Source organism: Arvicanthis niloticus, chromosome 17 (assembly GCF_011762505.2).
Source record: "Arvicanthis niloticus isolate mArvNil1 chromosome 17, mArvNil1.pat.X, whole genome shotgun sequence".
Taxonomy (NCBI): Eukaryota; Metazoa; Chordata; class Mammalia; order Rodentia; family Muridae; genus Arvicanthis; species Arvicanthis niloticus.
This window is the reverse complement of record NC_047674.1, coordinates 42108984-42136031: the sequence shown is the minus strand read 5'-3', so window position 1 is coordinate 42136031 and position 27048 is coordinate 42108984. Positions and strand designations below refer to the sequence as shown.

Here is a 27048-nt window from a genome sequence, read left to right as displayed (position 1 = left end):
GAGCGGTATACACAGGTTTCCATTTGGGATTTAAGTGGGAGGTTGCTATTTATGGAACTTAAAAATTGTAGACAGATTTTAGCTTTAAAACTGAGGAAAATCAGAGTGGTGATATCAAGTGAATTTGAGCAGAAATGGAGCATTTTAAAAAGATTGTTTTTTGCACAACGGAGAAGAAAAAAATACCCAGTTTTCCCTGGCTGTAGCCCCTTAAGGACTCACAGAGAGTGTTTTTCTAGCCCTTCCTTACTGCCTATGCAGACTAGTAAGGGAATGATTTCTTTCCAAAAACTATAACCAGGGGAGGGGGCTGGGAAGATGGCTCAGTGGTTAAGAATGCACTTGTGGTACAGTCATGAGAACCGGAGTTCAGATCCCAAGAAACCCACATATATGTTAGGTAGGCGTGGTAACCTACGTATTAGTCTAGTTCCTAAAGGCAGACACACGGAACTCCCAGGGCAAGCTGAGCTATCAAGACTAGCCATCTCCATGAGTTCTGGGTTTGACTGGCACACCCTGCCTCAGGGTGTAGGCTTTGATTTTTTTTAAAAACCTACTTTAATAAGGGTTCTCAAATGCTTCTATGCCCTATTCTAGCCCATTATCCAAAGGTAGGGGAGAAAAGATGGTGAACAGGACAAGGGGATGTGGACCTGTTTGGAACTAATTCCTTCTGGCAATTCCAATCCCTGTCAGAATACCAACAGTCCAGTTCAAAATTGTCACCAAATATGAATCAGCAACTGGGGGGGTGGGGGGAGACAACAATCCAGCAGAAACTGCCAGGCCTCTGCAGAATCTGCTTGAGTGAGTGGGAGTGGGAGCGACCAGGACCAGCTGGGATGCTAGGAGACGTTCTCTGCCATGCCTCTCTCACTGAAGTGAAGATCAGCAAAGATGCTAGACCAAGGAAGAGTCGCATAGCTATACAAGCGCCCTATCATTGTCTATTGAGTCCTATTTATACTTTCTCCAAACATCACGTGTCCTCCTACACGTCTTGCCTCATCACTATGTGAGTCTGCATCACATGACATGACTTCCACTTCATCAGTGAAAAAGAGAGTCATTTGAAGGTATTCTGGGCAACAATTTTGGGCTTCCATATGCACACACTCCCAGGTACAAGCAAAAATGTGCATATACACATACACATCACACATATAAAAATAGGAAAAAATATACAGGATGTATTTATAAAAACTTACAACTGCATTTTCTTAAGTAGCCTTCTGACTAGAGTAAGTGGCACTTTTGACTGTAAAGACCTTACTTTTTTTTTTTTTTTTTTTTTTTTTGCCCACACACATCTGTTTTAGAAGTACTTAAACACAGAAAATAAAAGAAATTGATTGCAAAACAATAGCAGCTTTTATAAATAATTAAGAGTGAGGCACTGCAAAGAGAAGGCAGCCTGTAAGCAACGGCTGGAGACAGAAATGGCCAGGAGCATGTGAATGAAACCACCAACCTTTGTTGATCAAAAGTGCCCCCAGCACTCAGGGCCAGAATAATTGCTCAGCAGTTAATAGTACTTGTGGTTCTTCCAGAGGCCCTGGGTTTAGTTCTCAGCACCCAACTTACCCAGCTCGAAACTGTCTGTCACTCCATTTTTAGGAGATCTGATGCCCTCTTCTGGCCTTTGTGGGTACTAGGTACAAAAGTGCAACACATACATACATACATACATACATACATACATACATACATGCAGACAAACACATACATAAAATAGTACCTTAAGTAAGTGGGGTCAGCTGCAGATAGTCTGAGATTCTCGCTTACGTATAGAAAATGTAGGTACATGTTTTGTGACAATTTATGTACTTAGAGCAATGTAGAGTCCAGTTAGTCCAGTTAGAGTTACCTCCCTGTCTCCTCCAGAGCTTTTTACTTCTCTCATACAGGGCATTTACCAGACCTGGCCCACCCTCATTTTCCTAAACCATTGCCTATATCTGTGTATTTGTTGGTTCATTTGAGACAGACCCGTAGGACGTCATCCAGGCTATCCTCATACCCAAAGGCTCAACCGCTCCTGTGTTCTCTGTCTCCTGAGCAGCTGAGACTACAGATACACATCTGGCAACCTGCCTCCAGGTAGTACTTACTTTTTCATATTGGTGTTAAAAAAATCTCAGGAGATTTCTGTGGGGAAAAAAATCTCGCAGGCGGGGGTGGGGGGGTGGGGGGGGAAGTCCGGCGGCAGGGTCCCAAGGCGGTCCGGCATCAGGGTCCCAGGCGGGCTTCCCGCGGAGCCAGCGGAGGATCCCACATTCACGCAGCTGTCGGTGGGCAGGCCAGCAGCTGCATCGGCAAGGTTCCAGGGTTCCAAAAGCTGGGAATCAGGCGGAGAGACCATGGACACGTGGAGTCCGGTTTTCCAAAGCTTTTATTGTTCATGGCATGGTGAATAGATGCAAGTGGTAAGCGCTTCCCCCTCCCCTCCCCCCAAAAGCCAGGGGAGACCAATCTTATAGGGAAGGGAGAAAGGGGAGGGAATAACTTAATTAGCTACGCCCCTGGCCTTTTGATAATTCATTAATATTTAAATCTCTGGAGGTGGAGACTTGTTAGTCACACCCTCTACCTGTCCTACGTGACTGAAAGTAACAGGTTAAATGGAGTTACCTCGTCCAAGGCCCAACAGATTTCCAGGCCAATGAGACAGCTCTGTGGTTAAAGACATTGCAGGTAAGCCAGGCTACCTGACTGGTGGGAGGGGAGAGACTATCCCTGCAAGTTGTCCTCTGACCTCCACATACATCTCATGATATGAATACCTTTTCACATCCCCCCTCCCAGAAATAGACTAATAATTCTAAAAAGCTTCTGAGTCTTAACCATATTTTGAAAAACACTTATTAGACAAAAATAATCTCATTAGTAAATTTGCAAAAAGACGACACATGTGTAGGGCAATTAAAAAGTTCTAAACTACTAATATTTCTAAATCAAAGCAAGTGGCAAGATGCATGCTGACAAACTGTTCTTTGAGTGACAGGGTTGTCTGGTATTACTGACAGGTTCAGTGGCTCAGCTCTCAGATACCAAGCTCAGGTGTAGGATATCGAGGGTGGGTGAAAGTTCCTGGGGATCACTGTAGGGAAAGGAAACAAACCTACCTTCTAGGTGGTGATGGAGACTCAGGCTGTGGGGAGATGAAAAAAATTCAGCCCAGTAGACTTACCACTTGGTACAAAACCATAATGGTAAATAAACAGGCATTGGTTCACAGGCATGGGAGGCTACACAGGGAAGGAATCCACTCTGAAGCAATAGGTAGTAGGACTCCATTTATTTTAACTCAGGATGCCATGAGCCTGGCCATATTTCAGAGAGAGTTTTGTGTATACATAAACACATGCATAAGCGCATGCACGCATGCACGCATGCACGTGTGTGAGCATGCACACACACACACACACACACTCAGGTTACAAGAAAACTGTAGTGGATGCTGGGTGGAACACAAGCAGTTGAAAACTAACACAGATATTTATCTAGAGACTCAAGGTCATGGCTCCAGTGATAGCAACTTGAATTAGTTTTCAATGTTGCACGAGGAACTATTAGCAGAAAGCAATATAAATTATTATTTCCACAAGCAAAATGGAACTAGGCTGCTTCTCCAGGCCTCACATGGCTGAAATCAAAGTGGTGGATGGGCTGTGACCTTATCTGAGGCTTAAAATCCTTTACAACCTGATACGGGTTGGCATCGATAGCAGGGACGGAGGGAGGTACATCTCCAACCTGTCACTGGCAGCACCCCAAGGAGTTCCTATCATCCTTCAGGGGTCTGAACCCAGATAAATCAAGATTAATCACTTTGCCACACAAAATAATTTTAAGACCAACCAGTACGGAGTAGAGTTGAAGTTTATTAAAGATGCTTTTATAAGCGCCAGCGTTAAAAGAAAGAAAGATGCTTGGGAAGAGAAGCAGTCACAGTTAAGGGTCTTGACTGTTGCCATTACTGAGGTTTGGGTAGCTTCTGAAGCTGCATGTTGAAGGTGTTGGAAGGAAGCAGAATGAGATCACAGGAGGGTCCTGTGTGACTAGAATTGCAGCTCACAAGGTAAAAACACCCTAGGACACAGGTATGGGGCAGGGGGTTAAGATGTTTTTAGTATACACAGAATCTTAGTGTTGTTTGTGAGTGTCCAAGAAAACATCTGTGAAAGAAAAAGGTCATATCGTGGAAGGACAGAGAGACAGGAGCATGCGTGAAGGGGAGAGCATGAGAAAGAAGACCAACCACTGGTCCTGCTGACGATGCTGGGAATTCAAGGCTCCACTGATTAAGCCAGAGTTGCCTGTGGAGAGAGTATGTTCCCAGAAGACATCTGGTCAAGGACAGTAAGAAAACTGCACTTCTTAGGGCCCAAATGGTGTAGAACTTCATGTGGATGCTTCAATCCTTCTTAGAAGGGGAAACACAATACTCACAGGCAGTAGAGGGTGGGAGGGACTTGGGAGGAAGAGAGGAGGGGGAGGGGAAAAGGGCGGCAGGATCAGGTAGAGGAGACAGGGATGATATACAGATGGTCATGAATTTGAACAGAGATGTATAGCAGTGGGGGATGGGTAACTGGGGATAGCCACCAGCAGTCCCAAGAGGCTCCCAGGACCCAATGAGGATAAGATTAGCCAAAATGCCCAACAAAGGGGAGGGAGAACCTGTAAAGACAGTTAGGGAGAACCTCCTTCCAGAGGTTAGGGAAGGGCCCCCTGGTTGGGAGATGGGGCCACCCACTCATCTCCAAATTTTTAACCCAGAATTTCTCCTGTCTAAAGGAAATACAGGGACAAAGTGTGGAGCAAAGCCTGAAGAAAAGGCTATCCAGAGACTGCCCCACCTGGGGATCCATCCCATATACAGACACCAAACCCAGACACTATTGCAGATGCCAAGAAGTGCTTGTTGACAGGAGCCTGATATAGCTGTCTCCTGAGAGGCTCTGCCAGAGCCTGACAAATACAGAGGCAGATGCTTGCAACCAACCATGGGACTGAGCATGGGGTCCCCAATGGAGGAGTTAAAGAAAGGACTGAAGGAGCTGAAGGGATTTTCAATCCCATAGGAAGAACAACAATATCAACCAACCAGACCTCCAGAGCTCCCAGGGACTAAACCACCAACCAAAGTGTACACATGGAGGGACCCATGGCTCCATCTGCATATGTAGCAGAGGATGGCCTTGTTGGGCATCAATGGGAGGATCGGCCCTTCATCCTGTGAAGGTTCGATGCCCTATTGTAGAGGAATGCCAGGGTGATGAGGTGGGTGGGTAGGAGAACACCCTCATAGAAGCAGGGGGAGGGAGAGATGGGATAGGGGGTTTCCAGAGGGGAAATCAGGAAAGAGGATAACACTTGAAATGTAAATAAATAAAATATCCAAGGGGAAAAAAAAAGAACTTCGACTTTCTGGCACCCACACCCCCATAAATCCACCTTACAATGTGCTTACAGAAAAGGATTCTTTAGTTTTTTTTTTGTTTTTGTTTTTGTTTTTTTTTTTTTCTAGAGACAGGGTTTCTCTGTGTAGCTCTGTCTGTCCTAGAACTCACTCTATAGACCAGACTGGTCTCAAATCTTAGATCTGCCTGCTTTTGCCTCTCATGTGCAGCATTCTTTGACTTTTAACCTTGCTATAACATGGACTCTGCAAGTTGAGGAAAGGGAGAGGAGAGACAGTCATTAGAAACCTGTAGTTTATTTTCCTACTACTTGACCAATCAGAATGGTTAAATGGCTGGTGTCACTCTTGTCCTGTACTTGCAAAATTCCAGTCCTACTATAAAGTTATCTATCCTTCAGATGCTGGCAAACTATTAGTAATTGCTATCACAAAGTTTTCTCTCCCTGTAAACTAGTCATTAAAAAAAAAAAAAAAAAAAAAAAAAAAACCCTCGTTAGCAGTACAATATAGTGTAGCGTAGCGCAGTCAGTCTTTAGTTGTAGTGTGTGTGCCTGCACATGTATCCCATGATGCACTAAAGGTCAGAGGACAACTTTGTGGAGTCAATTCTTTCTTCTTTCACATGGATTCTGAGGTTTGCACTCTGGTCGTCACATTTACATGCTTTTACTTCTTAAGCCATCTCACCAGCCCTACACCAACCTTTTCATCTGACAAACATTTACCTTTTACTAAGAGAACATGGTTTGAGATTTGTCGTTACAAGTTCGATAATAGGCACTATTATATTCTGGCCCCTGGTCAGCCTAGCAACAGATTTCAAAATAAACAAAAACACTGGGCAAAATTCAGTTCAGTAGAAGTAGTAAATATGAAGATACCCAGGTTCATGCCTTAAACCTAAAATACTGGCTTACGACTGTATAGAGATCTTGCAAGAAATCTGAAATTACTTAAATTATGATTATGCTACAAGTGGCCACACGCTTTGTGCTACATTTTTTGACTGACTATTATAAATTTTTCTTTGTAATTTACTCATGTTAATTTGGGTTCTCTAAGAAACAGATAGCAAGACAGGATCAAAACTGAAAGAGTTTTATTGGGGGAAACATCTGTGAACTATCAAGATGGGGGTGGGGGGAGACAAGTTGTAGGGGTCTCTGTAATTTCCAGTCAGCAAGCGATGACTGAGCCATGGGAGGGTGAAGGCAGTTCAGTCCATCATATTCAGTGGCTGGTGTTGATTCAAACTTCTGACTCTGACCTTGAGTGGTTTATTTGAGGCATATTTGAGCCCAGCAAATTTTGATGAATTTTTCTAGTGATAATGAATTCAATCCCATGTGCCCAATAAAGCATACGTAAAGCTCTCTGAGGAACAAAGCAAGCTAAATAAGAATCAGACATGACGACAGGGAAACGCTTTGTAGAGTACATGTGGCTGCTTAAAGATAGGGTCTACAGATGGACGACATCTGACAGCTCCCATAAATATGGGTTCTATAGATTGACTGAGGAAAAAAACAAGCTTATGATAAGGTTCTGGGTTTCAGTGAGGTTTCCAGAGCCACATGGCACAAATGTCACTAGGGTAGAATGCTTGTCCACTCCCAGCCCTCTGGGTGGATGACAGGTATAGAATTCCTTCCCTTGAAGGGACAAGCCTGTGTGCTAACGTTCCCATAGTTCTCTGGTGCTTATCTGTGAGCACAAGGACCTTCATTTCTCCCATACCAGGTGTGGCCTGACTTCAGTGAAACAGAAGTAAAGGCACAGAAGATTGGATACACAGGGCCTCAGACAGGAGCACAGTACAAACTTCCGGGCAGTCAATGGTATAGCCTAACAAGGCTTCTGTTAGAGGGTAGAAGAGAAGGCTACATGAATAGCCCCGTGTATTCGCCACTTTTCCCAGTGAGGTGGTAAGATACTGATAAAAGCAACGTCAGGGAGAAAATATTTAGGCTCATAATTTCATAGTCCATTGTGGTAGAAATCACAGCAACAGAAGCACGGGGCAGCCGGTCACACTGAATCCAGTCGGGAGGCAGGAGACTTAAAAGGATGAATGCCCGTTGTATTGGCTAGGTTTGTCAACTGCATGTAAGCTAGAACCGTCTGAAAGGAGGAAGCCTCAGCTGCGAAAATGCCTCCATGATACTGGGCTGTAGGCAACCCTGCTGGATATTTTCTTAATTAGTGATGGATGGCATCCAGTCTATGGTGAGTGGCGTCATCCCTGGGCTGGTGATCCTGGGTTCTAACATGGGTGCTCCCATAAGCAAGCCATGGGGAGCATGCCAGTAAGCAGCACCCCTCCATGGCTTCTGCATCAGCTCCTGCCTCCAGGTTTCTGCCCTGCCTGAGTTCTTGTCCTGACTTCCTTTGAAGATGGACTGTGGTGTGGAAACAGAAGTTGAATAGATACTTTGAGCCCCAAGTTTTTTGCTCAGGTTGTTTCGTCACAGCATCAGTAAACCTAACTAAGACACCCATGTTCAACAAGTTTCCTTTTTAGGCAGTCAGGACCCAAGCATAGTGATGGGGCTGCCCTCCTTCAGGGCGGGTCTTCTATCTCAGTTGACTTAATCTAAGTGATCCCACACAGGTGTGCCTGAGAGCATGTTTCCTAGGTGATCCAGATCCTGTCAGGATGATCATCCACATAACATCATCCTGCCATATTCATCTATGGCTGGAAAGCAGGAAGGCAATGGCGGATCACGAGGAGCGGAAGAGGGGGAGCCAAGTCAACTCCACTTCCGGTTGGGTACTGAGCGCAGTTATTTTCACATCGAACTGATAGTCTTTAAGTTTTCTCATTAATGTTTGATGGGTGTGAATACAAGCATTGCCATGCCATTAATATTACCCGATAACTGACATAAGATATATTAGTTTAAAAAGAACTTTTATATTCATTTTTCTTGTGTGTCCCTATGGAGGTCAGAGGACACACAATCTGAGGGAGTCGGTTCTCTCCTTTCACCATGTGGGTCCAGGGAATTGAACTAGGGTCATTAGGCTTGGTGACAAGTGTCTTTACCTGCTGAGCCATCTCACTGTCCTAAAATATGGTATTATTAGCAAAGGTTTTCATTATCTTATATTTTGCTTACTGCATGTGTGAGTGTGCACAAGAGCATCTGTGTTTGTTTTCCTAAGACAGGATCTCTCCACATAGCCCTAGTTGTCCTGGAACTTATAATATATACAAGGCCAGCCTCGAATTCACAGAAACACAACGGCCTCTGCCTCGCATAAGCTGGGATAAATGGAATGACCCTCACTTATTGTATTTTTGAAGTATATAAACTCTTTATCACATATTGTGATAATTAGTATAGACCAGCACAGTTTGGATTTCTTATGGTCTTTTACTAACAATTCAAAAATAATTTAACATAGTATTTTTCAAAATGTTAATTTAGTAAATGTTCACTAATTTGGTGGACTAAATTACAGAATATTTTCAAAATATTTTTACTTACCAGAAATGACAAGAATAAGAACAAATGTTGTTCATGGCTCACAAACATTTGTAACTCCAGTTCCTGGAGCTCTGCCACCCTATTCTGTTCTCCAAGGCCACTGCACACACATAGTGCCCCTGGACACATGCAGGTAATGGTGATATACATAAAATAAAAATATCTTTTTTAAGAAAGGAACTTATATTGACTCATAGGTGACAAAGGCAAATTTAGTTTAATTAACATGCAAATTAGCTTCTGGTTACAGTTAAGAATGTTCATCCATCGGCCGGAGAGTTGGCTCAGAAGTTAAGAGCAACTGTTGATCTTGCAGAGGACCCAGGTTTGATTCTTGGCACCCACATGGCAGCTCAAAATCATCTATAACTCCAGTTTCAGGGAATCCAGTGCCTTTTTCTGACCTCTTCAGGCACCAGGCATATATACATGCAGGCAAAATACTCACACACATAAAATAAAATAAAATAAAATAAAATAAAATAAAATAAAATAAAATAAAAATAAATACATCTAAAAACTTTAAAAAGTTTACCCTCTTCAATGGTTTCAGCTATACTCATATCAAATTGCACTTACAATTCACATCATTTAATGATCAGCCCACTCACTGTCTGTCTGTCTGCAGTGTTTATCAACTCTGCACACCCATTTTTTTCTAAGCAATTAACATAGCCAGGGGTCTGAAGGCCCAGCCTCAGCACCAGAGGACACAGAGAAAAGATGCTTGAGGTGTGCAGTGCACCTGACCCAGCTATCCCATGGGATAGGAGCTGTTATCAAGATGAACTGAACAAAACTTCTACCCCCCACTTTTCTAGTCTGATGTCTTCTAATACATATTTCATTCCACCCACCCAAATGATCGCTGCTTTCAACTAATGATTCTTTCATGTGAATATATCAAAGTATTTTAATGCAAATAGTTCAAATTTTGCTTTTCCTGATCATTCCCACAGAAGGCCTAGAGATCTGGAAAAATCCATTCAGGGTTCAGAATAGTGAACACAAGGAAAGCCATGTCTCCTGCTCTGCTGTGAATGGCACACACGTACACTGCGACTGCCTGTGGACATCCATCTACGAGTGCCTCAGAAAGGAATTCTTGCTTTTTTGCTGTTTTTGTTCAGTTTTTCGTTTGTTTGCTTGAAAGGGAGTAGGTTCTTACTATGTTGTCCTGGCTCTTTTTCAGATTCTATCTCAAGGTTAGTGAGATGGCTCAGCGGCTAAAGGCACTTGTTGCTAAAAGCACGACGACCTAAGTTCCATCCCCGGAATCTACATGGTGGAGAAAGGACCTATTCCTGTATTTGTTCTTCATAACCTGTCCATGTGCATGTGCGCGCACACACACATAGCAGGATACTTCTTCTGCTACGTTGTACTTGCAGTGGTGTTCCCTGGTTAGGCAGAAGAAAAGGAAGTGGAGCTGGGAGAGAAAGAGAGGAAGGGGAGGAGAAGAAGGAGAACCATGGATGGGTCAAAAGCTGTCCTGAGTAGCAACTTCTATCACAAGGTTAGATATTGGGTAACAACTCTAATTGTGTGGGCATCTTGTTGATTGAGCATTTCTAAATATAGAAATCCTTTAGATAATCATTAAGCTTTAAGAGTCTCATTTCTACCGGGTACTGTGAGGATGGCAGATATTGTCTGGGGTTCAGCCGAGCTTTGTGGATGCAGCGTGGTGGGTTGGCAGAGCCATCCACCACATTGGTGTCTCATGGGTGCCAGGGCCTGCTCATTTAGCTAGCCGGAGCCCTGGTCAGAGAGGAAGAGCAGCAGAAACATGGTGGCTGCCTGGGAACAAGCTGGACTGGGCGCCATTTTCGAAATATCACCCCTACACACACACACACACACACACACACACACACACACACACACACACACACACGTATGTACGCACATGCAAACAGCCCCTCCCCTCCTCCCCATGGTTTCGTTTCTCTCAGGAACTCTAATATGCATGGATTCATTTATTTAATTTACTCAACTGTCCTGTCCACCACTATCATCGCCCATTTACACAAAAGGATACAGATGTACAAGGACATTTAATAACATGTTCAGGATTACATAGACATTAAGGAGTGGGGCCAGGACTGGATTTAGCTCATTTAGCTCCAAATTATGTATTCTGTATCATTATGGTGGCCTGCATGAACTCTACTGTATTATTTAACCTACATTTTAAAAGTCACTATCAGGCCTGGGAGGTGGCTTACTGGGCAAAAGGCTCACTGCACAAACTTGATGACCTCAGCTCTTCATTCCTGGAACCTAGGCCAGGAGGGGAACTAACCTCCTCAGTTGCCCTCTGACCTCCATACATATGCTCACATACTCGCTTTCTTTCTTGCATACATGCATGCACGCATGTGCATACACAATTCATAAAAGCTACTATTCTAGTGTCCTAATTTGGCTCCTGTTGCTTTAATAAAACACTTACTAGAAGCCATTTGGGGAGGAAAGGGTTTATTCCGTCTCATGGATTACACAGATGTAAAAGTCTGTCACAAAGGGAAAAAAATCAAGGCGGAAGTAAAGGCAGTTCCTGGAGGCAGGAACTGAAGCAGAGGAAAGCCGTTTAGTGCTCCCTAAGGCTAATTCAGCTTGCTTTTGTATATAATCCAGGACCACCTGCCCAATGGTGGCACTGCCCACAGTAAGCTGGGCCCTCGCACCTCAGTCATTCATCAAGAAAGTGCTCCACAGACTTACCTACAGGCCAGTCTGATAGAAGCATTTTATTAACTGGGGTTCCTTCTTCTAAGATGCCTCTAGCTTACGTAAAGTTGACCCAAACTTACCAGCACACCTAGTCATAGCAACAATTGTGTAAAAGCCACTTGACTGGGGCTGAGAAGAGAGAGAATGGCTTTACAGAGGACCTGAGCTTGGCTCCTGGCAACCCAGTGCAGGAAGGAGACTCACACCAGCCTGTAAATCCAGCCCCAGAAAAATCTAACACCCTTTTCTGGCTTGTGAGGGCAACTGCAGTCACATGTGTGCATATACAGACATACGTATGTAAACATAGTTAAAAGTAACAATACCAGCTCTTAGGGGAGGGAGAGATGGCACAGAGGTTTGGTGCACTTGTTGCTCTTGCAGAAGTCCTGGCAACCAGATGGTGGCTCACAACCATCCACAACTCCAGTGGGGGAGGGTGTGATGCCCTCTTCTGGCTTTCATGGGCTCCAATCACATACTTACATACAGAAAAAAAAAAAAAAAAAAAAAAAAAACTCATGCTTATAAAAATAAAATAATGACTCTAAAGAAAATCTTAAAAAGGTATTTATTTACATGTATATTTTATAAGCAACTGATTAAATAAATTTTAAAAAAATCATAGCAAAGGCTTGTAGCCCTCGTCACAGGCTCTCTGCCCTGACACACTTAAGCTGAAGTTAACACACTAATGGAAAAGTGTTTCCACGTTCTGTCTACAGCAGTATTTACCCCTCAAAGCTATCACATGCATTTTAAAACATAAGATGGAAATTACACACTTAAAGGACACAGAAAAAGAAAACAACATGAAGTAAATGATTCGGGAAGTGACTCTGCAGTCGTGAGACTGCGAGACTTAAAAGTCAATACAGCGTCCTTTCCGTTCCCAGTCTCCGTAGCGGGTAGGCTCTGGGCCCCTGGGTCCACCTTTTTCCTTGGTGACTGGATTAACATCATCTGGAAACTCTACGGAAGACAGAGATATGAAGAAGGCAGTCAGCAGAGCTGGAAGGAAACGACGTGGTCAGTTTTGAGGACAGGACTGCGTAAGGTAAGTGTGAGCGCCTGGGTTATCAGTCTCCCAGGGAACTGTAACGTGGCTCCACCCTTTCTGCCCCCAGAACTTGAGTAACGGGTTTTTCACATTCAATCAGCTTTACTACTAACACTAACGACTCCCAACTCTTGGCATGCTTTCAAGTCTAGAAACTACTAGACAGGAGCTTCCTAAGTGGTGCTGGACCCAACAGGAGGGAAGGAGCGAGAACGGACTGCAGCTTCACCGGCCTTGGAAGGTTTAGAAACCAGATCAGCATCTCCATTTTCTTTCCAATAAGATGTGTGTGCTGGGGAATGGGGGGGGGGGGGGGGGGGGGGGAGGACCTCACTTGCCTTATAGTGTTGAACAGAACAAGGCATGCATGTAAAGGGTCTAGCCTAGTGATAGGAACAGAACAAGGCATGCATGTAAAGGGTCTAGCCTAGTGACAGGTGTGTACTGGTACTGACAGATTCTATTTGTGAGCATCCCTGCTGTTTAACCGGATGTTGGCTTCAGCAGATGGTTTTAGAAATATCAGGTACGGTCATTGGTCCTAACACTGTGTGTTCATGGAGCGGGGACACAGCTCAGTAATGGAATGCTTGTTTTCACACATGCATGTATGCGTGCACAGACACAGGCATGCACTGCATGTTCCTGATGGAAGTCCTCAATGTAAGTCCAGCCAAATTCTGAGAATTTTAATTTTTTTCTTTTTCTTTCTTTTCTTTTTTAAAAAAAAAATAGGGTCGGAGCAGGAAGACAGAGTATGAATGATATGGGATCCCATACCCGGCATGGGCAGTCTGCAGAAAGCGGGCCCCATGGACTCCCAGAGGGGGCTCTCCGCACCCCACTCCCTCACGCCCCCAACCGCAGCCTTGGAGCAGTGGCGGTGGGAGGAGTCTTTGAGTTTGAGGGAGCCAGAAGAGGAGGAACCTGGAAGCCCTCCCAGAATCAGCGTTCAATTCTGGAATGGGAACCTAAGAAACATTTTTTTTTTTTTCTTTTTTGAGACAGGGTTTCTCTGTGTGGACCTAGGTGTTCTGGAACTCACTCCACAGACTGGGCTGGCTTTTAACTCACAGAGCTCTGCCTGCCTCTGCCTCACAAGTGCTGGGATTTGCCACCAAACCCAGGCAAGGATTTTAACGTTTGATTAATCAGTCAATTTGGTATTATTACTGTCTGGCGTTAGAAGTCATTAATACTGCCCAGGTTAGTGTTAAATGTTGGGGTCAAACAATTCCTTCTGTTACAACCTGATTCTGGGCTTTCAGTTCTCAGCTTTTTAGACACAGTAACTCACTCACTCCACAGAATAACCACACAAGACAGGAAACAATACTGTCCCCATGGCACAGGTGTACAAAGTCGTTCAGTGTCACACAGTGACTGAATGCTGAGACCCAGCCTGAAGGCAACCCACACGCCATATTGTTTTGTGTGCAGAAAGAACAGATGAAAAACCAGCCTCCGATCTTAAGTGGTATATTTTTAGAAAACTAAAAGATCACTCCCCCTAAATTATGCAGCCCCTCTGCAGACAAACCAAAGAAAATACCGAATCTCACCTTGAAACTTTCCAAAGGTTTTGTCCATTTTTGCTGCACCACGACTAACTTTCCCTGCCCTTGGCATTATTCTATTCTTTGGAAATCATCTGTGATGTCCCCGTGAATCCCTGTAGTGGAAGCTTGTCTGTGTCCCCCATTTCTGGGGCTCTCTGAGTATGATAGCTGGGAATGCTGAGGCAAAATACACAGCCTGTGAGAGGCCTCTTCCTGACCTGTGGATTGTCCCTTCTTTCTGGGTCATCCCAGGGAAGGAGGGAGACAGTGAGGTTCCCAGTGTCTCTCAGAAGGGTCCTGGCCTCACCACAAGGTCCTCACCCATATGATCTGAACCTAATTATCTCCAAATGCCCTCACATTTGGGGGTCAGGGCTTTAACAGCGCTGGGAGAGAAAAAAAAAAAAAGACTAAGCTGAGGTGGGTTTAGTGTGTGCTTGCAGCCCAGCTATTCAGGAAATGAAGACGGGAAATTCTTGAGCCTAGTAATACCAGGTTAGTCTAGACTGAGACCCTTACCACACACACACACACACACACACACACACACACACACACGCACGCGCGCACACACACACACACACACACACACACACACACACACACACAGACACAGAGGAATTGTGATACCCCTTCTCATTGCTGACCTCTACCACCAAACCTTGACAGCTTCTCTTCTGCTGGATCTCACACCACGTGTCTGCCCAATGCTTGCCTTTAGTGTGGAGCAACTCAGACTTTTCTATCTTTGCTCTAAAGATGAATATCAGGACTATGCCTTCATCCACCGCTCCCACAGCCCCACTCCTTTTTGTTTGTTTGTTTGTTTGTTTTGTTTGTTTGTTTGTTTGAGACAGGGTTTCTCTGTATAGTCTGGGCTGTCCTGTAACTCACTCTGTAGACCAGGCTGGCCTCGAACTCAGAAATCTGCCTGCCTCTGCCTCCCAAGTGCTGGGATTAAAGGCGTGCGCCACCACCGCCCGGCAGCCCCACTCTTCATCAACATCCACACCAGGGACCATCACACACTAAGGCAATGGAGGGTCACGTCACTTTGACTGCCACTGGACTTTCTTATCCCCCGAATGTTTCTTCTTTGAATCTCCTGCACTTTAGTTTTCTCCTCTATGAGCACACTTTTCCCTTTTCTCATCTCTGCAATTGTTTAATTTCTGTGCTTGTTATACCCAGAAGTTTCCTGAATTTTCCTTCTACTACCACCTGCCTGCTGTCGTAATTTGCTAATCCACCTGTTTTCTACCTCTGCTATCTCCAGCACACAGGCACAGAAGCTAAAGTATCTTTCTAAAGCAGGCGGCGCTCTTGCACAGTAGACTGAGTGAAAGGCGCCAGACACAAAAGACTATATATTCTCTCATTTATCTAATCCTACAAAGAGCAAAGTGACAGGGGTTGGGGACAGATCAATGGGTCTGGTATAGGAAGAGGCAGGGATAAAGTTGATTAAAAAGACACAAAAGATCACCCTGTCATGTTAGCCTCATGCTACATCTACATACTACATCTACATGCTACATAGATGACTGCAAACATCTGGGAAAACTCATGGACCTGCATACATAAATCTCACTTTAATAAAAATGGTTAACTAATCCCCAGCCCACTGTATTTTTAAAAATGTCACCACCACATGTGGTGGCGCACGCCTTTAATCCCGAACACAGGAGGCAGAGTCAGGAAGATCCCTGTGAGCTGGAGGCCAGCCTGGGCTACACAGGGAGCTTCAGGTCAGCTAGCCAGGGAGACTCTAACCAAAATAAACAAACAATTCACCAAGAAGTCGTTCTTTCCTCCCTGAGGCAGGATGTCATGTAGCTCAGACTACATGCCTTCGACTTGCGACTCTGTTTCCATCTTCCTTCTGTTTGCATCAGAGGCCTGTGCCGTGATGTCATGCATGTGCTTGGAAGGAGGCCGGGCCTCTCCCAATGACTTACCCCCACCTCCAAAGCCTTAGCACTTTCCTCTCCGACCACGCCCAGATTTAAAGTGCTTTAATTACATTGATTGCCTATGCTTGTGTATATGTGTGTTGTGTTTTGTGGGTATGCGTGCACGCATGCTATAGTGTGAGTGTGGAGGTCAGAGGATGATACTCAGGAACTGGTTCTCTCCTTCTACAGTGGAGTCCCTGGGACTGAATTTTCCAGGCTTGGTAGGATGTAAGTATCTTTATCCACTGAGATATCTTGCCGGCCCCTCCCCTCAGATTTGACATGAAAAGGCCTGACATTCTATTGATCTAGCGCTGCTTATACTGTATGCTGAAGCCAAATAGGTCAATTAGCCATGTCTGGCGTGTGCCATGTTCTGTGGTCTCTGTGCATGGCCATGCCTTCCTCTCTCTCAAGCACCTTCCAGCTCATCTATTTGTCAAGGTTTTATTTTTCCTTTAAATTTCACCGCCCCACCCTTTTCTGATCTATTAAGTCGGCCATGCTAATTACCACCAGATGTTCATAAATAGCTAAAATCTCATCTTCTATTTACTTTATTTATTTATTTATTTATTTATTTATTTATTATCATGAGACAGAGTCTGGTGATGTGTCCTATGTTGACCCAACAATCCCTATACCACACTGGCAGCCTTCTGGGTGCCTGATTCCGTGTGTAAGCCATCATGCCTGGCTCTTTATCGTCCCAGTAGTGACACACACATATGCTCTGCAACAGGACAGACTAAAAATTTGCCTTAGTAGGAAACCAAAACTTGAAGGAACTAAGTTAGATATAGCTTGCCTTGGGGCTCTACTGGGAAGGAGTCTGAGGAGAGTCAAGGGAGAATCAAAGAGATTTGGCTTATTACTGGCTATAGGAAACAGCGGGGGCACTAATGACTGACCCTGGACATTAGGTTTCTATGAACTGGTGTTGAGAACCGCACTAGTCCCTGTTCGGGCGCCAAAAAATGTCGCGGCCCAAGCAAAATGTTGAAGACCCACGTTTGGGCGGCCACTGTATCCCGGCCCAAGCTGCCGCTCCGGTCAGCGGGTCGGGGTTCAGCAAGATCGAGAGTGAGGACGGACTCGAAGAATGCAGACCAGACAGAGTGTAATTCAATCCCGTTTATTCTTCAGTCTAAGTCCTAAGTCTTGAGTTCCTAGTGCCTAGTCCCTAGCTCCTAGTCCCTCCAAGTTCCAAGTTGCTTCTTCCAAGTTCTCTTCCAAGTGCCTGCTACCTGTCTTCTCTCTGCTGTGTCTGGTTTCTCCTCTGTGTCTCCCTAATGTCTGAAGTGTCTACTGTCTGCCTCTGCTTTTTATATGTCTTACTTCTAAGCCACGCCTCTAAGTTACACCTTTAATCATGCCCTTAGGTCTTGTCTCTAAATCTGATCTCTACACTTCTAAGTCATACTCTTAAATCACACACCTTTAATCTCACGCACCTTTAATCTCAAGGTATCTAAACCAAGATTATCGGAGTGTGCTCAGCTCTTGTAGGCTATTGTAATCCAAGTCTCATATCAGGGTATATGGCTCAAGATGGCTGCAAAGCTGATAGCCGCTTTCTGCTAAAAATTGGCCCCCAACAAACTGGAAGACGGAGTCTACTGCAGAGAGAGCAGAAGGAAACAGGCTGGTGGAGGAATAAAGGCAGGGTGAAAGCACGGGCACAGGGTACGTTTAATTTTAGAAGCAGTCATTTTGAGATGTTTGGAACACGCACACATCAGACAGGACAACTGAGAAGCACACAGGAGATATTTAAAGTCGTCTGAGGAAAACACGGGGTCTTCTGAGAAACGCTTAGGGCAGATGTGGATGGAGGCCTTGCAAAACCCACATCCAGGTGTTGGCTTGATACAAATGAGTTTGCAAACAGCCCCAGAAGAAACAGCAGCAGCAGTGGAGAAGATGAGAAACTGAACTAGAAATTTCCAGAAGCAGTGGGTGGCACTGCTTAAGGTTGTTGACTGTTCAAGGAAGGCTGAAAGGTTGTCTACTGGCACTGAGTGTTCGCCATTTTCTAAGGAATGGTGGTTTGAATGGGTTCACCAGGCACTAATGAATGAAGATGTGCATATATGGACACATACTGCCTCGTGTTTGCACGGGCAGTCCTATCTCCTGACCCCTTTCTGACGCGTAAAACTTGATGCCTGGATGCCAGCACTCGGCTTTTCACATCTCAGCTCCAGACTGTAAGCCAAAAACGAACTTCTTTCCTGCTTTTCATTTGCTCATATTTCTGTAAGCAGCCTCATGGGACATTTAATCTCAACTGTCAAAATGACAAGATGTAAAGTGGCCCAGGGGACACATCGATGGGTGTTTCTACTGGAGAGATCGACCCCAGATTTCCACCCCATACCATGGCCGAGATCCTGAGGAGCGAAAAAGCTGAGCACTGGCATCTGCCTCTCTGTTTCCTGACAACAGACGCAGTGTGACTGTCAACTCACGCTCCTGCCAGCACGTCTTCCATCACAACAGGCTGCACCCTCTCTTAGGTGTGAGCCTAAACACACCCTTACTTCCTTTAGTGGCTTTTGTCAAGAATTCCTTTCTAGTGATAAGAGAAAGCAACCACTACACTCCTGTCCCATGCTTCTCCCGCCAATCCCAAACCATTCATTGACAAGTCAATTACACAGAAGCATTTCATTGATCTATTGGTCTATTGAGGTGGACTGAGTTCTTAAAATGTCTCCCCATGAGAAGCCTCCCAACACAATCAAAGAACAACAGGGCTGGAGCGATGGCTGGGAGAACCACAGTTTGCTTTCTAGGTGACCCACGACTATTTTGACTCCAGCTCCAGGGAATCCATGGTTCTGGCTACATGCACATACCCAGACAGAAAGAGATGTGCATGTACATATATGCATAATTAAAGTCATAAAATTTAAAAAAAGAAAAACAATGACAAATTATGTTTAGTCTAGTATTACACTTAAAAAAGCTCTTTATTTTGTTGTTTTTGTTTGTTTTGTTTTGTTTGAGACAGTGTAGCCCTGCCTGGCCTGTAACTTGCTGTGTAGACCAGGCTAGCCTTGAATTTAAGAGATTCACCCTGAGTGCTGCCTCCTGAGTGCTGGGATTAAAGGTGTGCATGAACTCTCCTTTGCAAAACTATTTATTCTTAAAACTACCCTGCCTCTGTCCTTAGCTACAATGTCACAATGAGATCAATCCTGTTCAGGTGTTTCCCATCTAAATGGTCACTCTGAAGGATTCAGCTGTGGATATCTGAGCTGAGCTTGCTTAAAGGCTTTCTCCTGGGGACAGGGAGCTTAGAATCAGAAGTGAGAGGCGGAGCCCCAGTGTGGCTGTTCTGGAATGACAGTAGCTAAGAAATGCTCCTTTCTTTCCAGCGGACAGATGACTGGGTATGAAGGAAGGTTATTAGAGTTAAGACAATGAGAGATGTCTTCCCTTGAATATGCAGTTCCCTGTCGTTTTCTGAGGCCCAGCTTCTGAACTGTACCCTAATGCCTCGGCTTTACCCTGTACAGTAATGATGATCCTACTGCTGCTGATTCGTTTTCTTAACAGCTGACAGTTTTCTCAACAAATGTAGATTTGTTATTTGTATCAAAGAAGAGATCATCTTATATGCTTTACCTTTTGAATAATAAAAGCATAGTAAAGATAAATAAATAAAATAAGCAACCCCTCCTCCACCCAAAACCAAGTCAGTACAAAAAACTTAGAAGCCCTTTCTTTGAGACAGTCAATGCTGTCTCAGGGCTGGCCTCACATTCCTGATTCTCTGGCATCTGCTTCCTGAGCGCTGGTATTGCAGACATGCGCCACCATTTCTAGCTCTAGAAAGACGATTTTTGGGAGGTTATATATGTACATGTGTATGTACATGTGTATGGATGTTTGATGTGTGTGTGCTCTTGTGTGTGTACACCCATGTGCTTGTATGCATGTGCATGCTGAAATCAGAGACTGACTTCAGGTGTTTCCCTTCACTGTTCTCGACCTTAGACATTGAAGCAAGGTCTCTCATTTGAGCCAAGAGATGGTCAATTTAGCTAGTCTAGGTAGCCAACCTGCCACAGGAATCCTCTATATCTTCGGAGTATGAAATTACAGTGGGTTGTCATAGCCCCCAGCACAAGGGTGATGGGATCTGAACTCTGGCTCTCATGCATGTTCTGTAAGTACTTCATGCACTGTGGCATCTCACCAATCCAAAATGTTTTTTTAAAGAAGTAACAACCATCCATATGGATAGTCCGTATGGTATTTTTACTCACTAAATATCCTTTACATCTGTTAATAACAATTATGAGCATATTTTGCTTCTTTTCCCTTTTCCAGTAATGAACATTGACCTTGCCAAGTTAAGCACTGACAGCAGTTTACTAACCACTACTCACTCTGCAGTGGGTCTCTCTCCTCAGACGAGTCCTCTGGTGAGTCAAAACGACCGACTGGCAACTTTGACTTCTTGAGGGCTTGCTTCGCAGGCTCAGGCTTTCCTTCTTGATAACTCATCTTCCTCAACGAATGATTCAGAAGAGATGATCCTAATGGAGAAAGGACAAAGGCATACAGTGAAAGCTCTTCTCTGCACCCCTACATTCTACATGGATAGGATGTTTCCCTTCCTTGGAGATAACCAATGTTACAAGTTTACAAGAAGAGCTATAAAGCAACGAGACAGGCAAGCATAGGGGATAGTTTAGTAACCTCGGACTCCACCTGTTTTGGAATAATCACAGGGTCTTCTAATAATGCGCTTGGCAACTTAGTTTCCTTACTTGTATATACTTGCACACACACCTCTCTCCAAGAGATGCACCTAACCTCTTAGTGACATAAGACACCCCAAAACACCAGGATGCATGTTCATCCCTCTTCAAACAATTGGATTTTTCTCCTTTCTCAATAACAACAAACGTAGACAGACTCTATTTAGTTGCACTCTCCTCATGTTCTAATACAGAGCCAGAAAGGCACATCTGGTCTACACTGGGTTTGGGTGCTTACTCAGTAATGTAAATTAAGATAAAAAGTGTATTTTTTTAAAGGAAACTCTTTTATTTACCATCTTATGCCTATTTTGGCAGGTGTATGATTGAAGTCAGATGCATTATGAGAAGGAACATACACAGAAAATAATAATGCTGCCTAAAATATCCATCAAAACGAGAACCACCCAAGCTATGCACCTTACTGACCATCCTTCTCTTCCTGTAGACTTCATAAAAGACCCGAGGCAACGAATTTAGGCCTTCTTCATTGTGGCCTACTAATTTCCTGTAGTGCAAGGATTTAAATAAGTGTCCTCTTTACTTTATAATTAGTGTGGGATTTTCTTTCAACTCCTTGATTAAGGAAACACCAGGTTTGCCCCAACCCTGACACCAGAATCCATAAAACAGCAGCCATTAGGGACTCACATCTTGTGCTGTGGCATGGAGAAACACACCAGCAGGTGTAGCAGCCTCTGCTGGTGTTTCTAGAATTGTCCAAGTATCCACAAGGAGGATGAGAATGTATCACATACGGGTGAAAGGTAAGGCCTCACATTTCAGTGTGGGGTGATCTTGAACTATGAGTGGTTAGAAAAAGCAATGAATACAAACAGTATCAAATCATTACCATGAAGAAAACAGCATACAGGCACTTCATGGAAATGGCCTATCACATTGGAAAACGGGTTCATTAATGTTTCTTTTGTTTAAAAACAGTGGAATGCTGGATAAGCAGTAATAAGGTTTTGGAGCGAGCCTTTCGGTTTCTATAATTCCCACAGATTACTTAAGATTTTAACAGACAACAGGTAATGAGTATTTGAAGGGGAATTCACTAAAAAGTAAAATAAAAATCAGGTCACTTGTTACGAAAGCAGTAATTCTGTCTTCAGTTTACATAACTTCTCAGGGTTATCAATTAAACTCGCATTCTGCGTGCTCTTTGGGATGATAATTGAGGGATATATTGAGGGAAAAAATGCAATAGTTTTGAAAACGTCAGTTTCTACAGAAAGACGAGGGCATCTCTTCTAACAGTTCTTGGCTTTGTGCAATTTTCATTTTATGTTCTTCGCACTACGTTTGCACTTCCCGAACATTTGGACCAGGCTGACCTTGAACTCAGGGATCCTCATGCCTCTGCCAGCCTAGTGCTGGGTCTATAGGCATGCGCCCCCTGCCCTGGTACAAATTATTCTTGATGTAAACAAACAAGTAAATTAATGACACCAATCTTTCCCATACTTTTCTAGCCGCATCTAAGAGCGAGGTGCTTCTTGAAAACCACCCGCCAAGCCCCGTGAATGCTTCTGCAGCCATGGCGGCCGGGTCTCCGCGCCTGCGCTCTCGCATTTCGGAACTCGGTTTCCCCCGCGGGCTCCCCACTCTCCGGACCCCGGGCAGATTGCCTTACTTGTTACTCTCCATACGAGAGCCATCCGTGACGCGGAAAGAGCCGTAGAGACCATAGCGGCGGCTCCCACAGCGTCCGCGCACGCGCACCCAGGTGGGCGGGGCTAGCGCCGCTCCACACAGCGCACCCGCGCCGTCTGAGCAAGCGTCAACGAGGGCAGAGTAGGGCGGAGCTTCGCTGTGTCCCTGGCTACCCTGGTCAACAGTTCAACTGCCTTGGGTAATCCTGCAATGGCCACTCCTCAACCTGGGGAACGCTCTTAGCCATTCAGATGGACTTAAAAGACAAACCCGAAAGCCTGCACGAAAGTAATAAACTCTAGCGTTCACACCACCCTACTGTATGGTGTCTGGAGGATTAAAGGAGGGAAGTTCAAAGTCCAACACAGAGATGAAAACTTTGAATCACCCTAATTTGATCATTACGGACATGTATTAATACCGTGTGTGTGTGTGTGTGTGTGTGTGTTTACTAAATACTAGTGATCGTTAAAATTTTGGCACATTTCATAGGCGTGCCAAAGAATTGCTCCATAAACCTTTAGTTAAAATACCAAATATAAAACATTTAATTACATTGAAGATTCCCAGATTTTGAAAACAAATTTTTAGCAATTTCAAAATATTCAGTCATGTGAATTGATTGTTGAGACTTTTCCATGACAGGGATCTCTGTTAGAAATGAATTGAAAACACTGAGGGGCTGGAGAGATGGCTTCTCTTTCAGAGGACCTGTGTTTTATTCCTAGCACCCACATGGCAACTACTAAGTTTCTAACTCCAGTTCCTGAATGTCTGACACATTCTTCTGAATTTTGTTGGCAGTAGGCATGCATATGACATGCGAACAAGCAAGCAAGCATACAAACATACAAACGTTGCAAACATACATATGCCATGCCAGCAAAACACTCAAACAAAATACAAATAAATCTTTTTTTTTTTTTTTTTTTAAGTTTTTTTGTTTTTGTTTTTTTTCGAGACAGGGTTTCTCTGTGTAGTTCTGGCTGTCTTTGAACTCAGAAATCCACCTGCCTCTGCCTCCCAAGTGCTGGGATTAAAGGCGTGCGACACCACTGTCCGGCAAAAATAAATCTTTTAAAAATATTGAGCTTAAAACCTTTTAAATATGACAAAAACTTCCCCCATTACTAGAAAACAAAACAAACCCATAGCTGGTTGAGTAATCTATTAAATCCTCATCTTGCAGTCAAAAGTGCTGACCACCAAGAACAGCTTGATCACCACACCTTCCTCTTAGCACAGCTGTGTTCCTCAGTGGATCCACTAATACAACAGCCATAGTGGTAAGAAGAAAGACACCTATGACATTTAACTGTCTTTCTCCTCCTAGGACTGACTGACTGGCTAGCACCACTACTTAGCAATTCTAATGACTAACTTGACCTGTGCCTTTATTTGCTTTTTTGTCTTTTTTTGTTTGTTTTGGTGGTTGGTTTTTTTTTTTTTTTTTTTTTTTTTATTATGTAGGAGTGCTGTCTACATGTACACCTGCATGCCAGAAGAGAGCATCCAATCCCTTTATAGACAGTCCTGAGCCACCATGTGGTTACTAGGAACTGAACTCAGGTCCCCTGGAAGAGCAGCCAGTGCTCCTAACTGCTGAGCCGTCTCACCAGCCCCCAATCTGCACTATAGTCTTAAGCAGCCTGGGAGACAGGTCTGACTTCAAGAGAATCAATTCGATTATCCAATTATGAAGAAGGCAGCAATTTGCTTTTAAATAATTATGTTTAAGCTGTGTTAGTTTACAGGAGATTCCACTAGACTCCTCCCAGGGACCTAGCAACAACTTGTCTTCACCTGCTGCTACCAGGTTCCCAGCTCTCTGTTCCCACGTTATCCGCTGGTCTCTTTCCACTTTCTGTCCTTCTCTGAGCCCCATCTTCTTTTCTGCCCTCATGGCTCTGCTCCTAGTCTGTCTGCCTGTCTACACATCTATTCTTCTGCCTCTACCAGGTCCTCACTCCCCTCCTCTACCCTAAATAAACCCACTTTATAGGAGATCTGTTGTAAGGTATAAATTCTCAGGTGCACACCTTAGCATGTGCCCACCAGGTATGCCTTTACTGCATTATATTTCATAACAAACTGTTTTCTTGATTTATCTTTCATTTCATACAGTTCATCTGTGGCCTTAATGGACACTTTGTACTATATAAAGTGTCCCACACAACACTGTTTATCAAAAGAACTTTTTCCTGTAGATGTAAGTCAGGGGACTGCTATCGAGAGGATGCACAGATCTTATCAATTATTCCATCTTCCTGACACTGGCCTTACAGGATGATGGACAGTTCTACAGGCTGGGTTTTGGAACCAGTAGTGTTAGTTAGTGGACTGTTTTGGGAGTGATTAGGAGGTGTAGCTTTTTTGAAGGAGGCTGTCACTGGGAGTGGCCTTTGAGATTTCAAAAGCCAATGCCAGGCTCAGTGCCACTCTCTGTCTATGGATCAGGATGTAAAAATAAATAAATGTTCTTTTTGAGTTTGAGAAGCGATAAAGCACCTGGAAATGCCATGTGGGAGCCAAGCCCTGTACTCATGCAGATAAAACCCTAAAAGCCCTAATTCAAAATGGAATAAAACAAACACCTTTGTATCCCACTCAGTAAGCTCCCAACTCTTGAAAAGGAACAAAAGCGAAGTTTAAGCAACAAAGAAAATCATCAATGAAAAGTTTATGCAAATATAATTCAAGGAGGGGCCAGGTTCCAGCAACAAAAAGCAGAACTTGGCAATTTGGGTCCTGTGGTTCTGGAATTGGCATCCAGAGGATACAGAAAAAGGATTATTGTATCTTCCTCCACAATTAAAAGGCTATGCTTGTAGCAGGGGAGTCTGGGTATGGAGAAACCAGAGACCAGCCATTTTGGGAAGCTGTGAAGGGGAACCTGGATCGCCTGCCTTGGAGATCCCAGAGCTGTGGACTACCTGTCAAGAAAGCTATAGAATCAGCCCAAGAAAATATACTGCAGTCAGCAAGGATAGAGGGGAACAAGAGTCATCTAAGTCCTTTGCCATAGGACACAGGCTATGGAGTGTGCTCTGCCTCCTTACTGTCTGTCTTGCCCCCTGTAGAATGGGAATGTATATTGTGTGCCACTGTATGCTGGAGTATGATTTGCTTTTATATGGCGGTTAAGAGATTTCCTTGAGACTCAAGAGAAATTGATTTTGAAACAGTATTGAAACGGAAAGACTATGGAGACTTAAAATTGGGCAGAATACTTTTTTCATTATATGGCTATAAGCCTACAGGGGTCAGCGAGTGAACCATGGTGATTTGAATGAGAATGGCCCCATCCACAGGCTCGTACATCCGAATGTCTAGTCCCTAGGTGGTAGAGCTGTTTTGGGAAGGATTGCAATGTGTGTTCTTGCCCAAGGAGGTGTTACTGGGGGTGGGCTCTGATTCAAAAGCTCATGCCAGATTCAGTACCATGCCTGTCTGCATCCTGCCGTGATAATCACAGACTAGCTAACCCTTTAAAACTGTTAAGTTCCCAAGTAAATGCTTTCTTTTTAAGTAATGCTTTGGCCATGGTGTCTTGTCAAAGCAAAAGAAGAGTAACTAAGAAACTGTTATTGTATACAGAAGAGATGGTTCTGATCCTAATTGTTAGACTAATCACTAAAGAAGCAAACGCTACCCATAGTGAATGGCAGAGATCAAGGGAGGACACACTTTACATGCTTAACTGGTTTGGGTTTGGTACACAATTGGTATCATTCTGTCTTTTCTTAGAGATGAGGTCTAAATGACTGTTTTAAATCAAAGAATTTGTCCAAGATCCTACATCTACAGAGAGGTCAGTTTATGCTAGAACTCAGGATCAACCTGTTTTGAAAGTTTAAACACCCTCCCTGGACTAAACCACTCAAGCAGTACCTATGGAACTTCTAGGCGTTAAAAAGTGGGACGAGCAGCATGATTCTTTTTAGATTTGCCCATTTCCTACTTTGGAAACCCAGGGTCAGATACATTTGATGTCTTCCATGACCCTAGCATGTGACTACAAAACATCACCCTGGTCAGCTGGGCATTACCACCAGACTCTGAAATCTGAGGGAGTATTTGAAAGCCAGTCTCCACAGGTTCTCTGCCAGCAAGTACATGCATCTTCCTTCACTCTTCTCATGGTCAGATGACATCGGAATAGCATTTTCCTTTGGCTGTTGTCCTCCAATCCTGTTCTCTAGCTTTTCATCCATTCCTTGACAGACCTGCTAGTCTTCCAATACATTCTTTTATTCTGCATAAGTTAATCATAACTATTCACTGTTTCCAACCAAGAATTGTTACTAGTATATACTGATGGGGTTCATTCTAAGAGCAATTGTACCATGTAAGATAATCATATTCCCTCTCTTTCAGAA

The 27048-nt window shown here is 44.0% G+C and overlaps 1 protein-coding gene across 1 annotated transcript; it reads right to left on the bottom strand.

The window, feature by feature from the left end:
* Window positions 1–12215: 12215 nt before the first annotated feature.
* Sdhaf4 (succinate dehydrogenase complex assembly factor 4) lies at window positions 12216–22800 on the bottom strand. The gene is made up of 3 exons (XM_034521656.2): window positions 22650–22800; window positions 20636–20785; window positions 12216–12633 (listed from the first exon to the last, which is right to left on the bottom strand). The coding sequence occupies exons 1-3, from the start codon at window positions 22702–22704 to the stop codon at window positions 12524–12526; spliced, it is 315 nt and encodes a 104-aa protein (XP_034377547.1). The 5' UTR covers window positions 22705–22800; the 3' UTR covers window positions 12216–12523.
* Between the last annotated feature and the right edge of the window lie 4248 nt (window positions 22801–27048).

Coding starts and splice junctions, on each gene's coding strand:
- Sdhaf4 (XM_034521656.2), bottom strand. CDS start 22,704: ATGGTCTCTACGGCTCTTTCCGCGTCACGGATGGCTCTCGTATGGAGA. Junction 20,786..22,649: donor TCTCGTATGGAGAGTAACAA/GTAAGGCAATCT, acceptor TTTCTCCATTAG/GATCATCTCTTCTGAATCAT. Junction 12,634..20,635: donor GGAGAGAGACCCACTGCAGA/GTGAGTAGTGGT, acceptor TGTCTTCCGTAG/AGTTTCCAGATGATGTTAAT.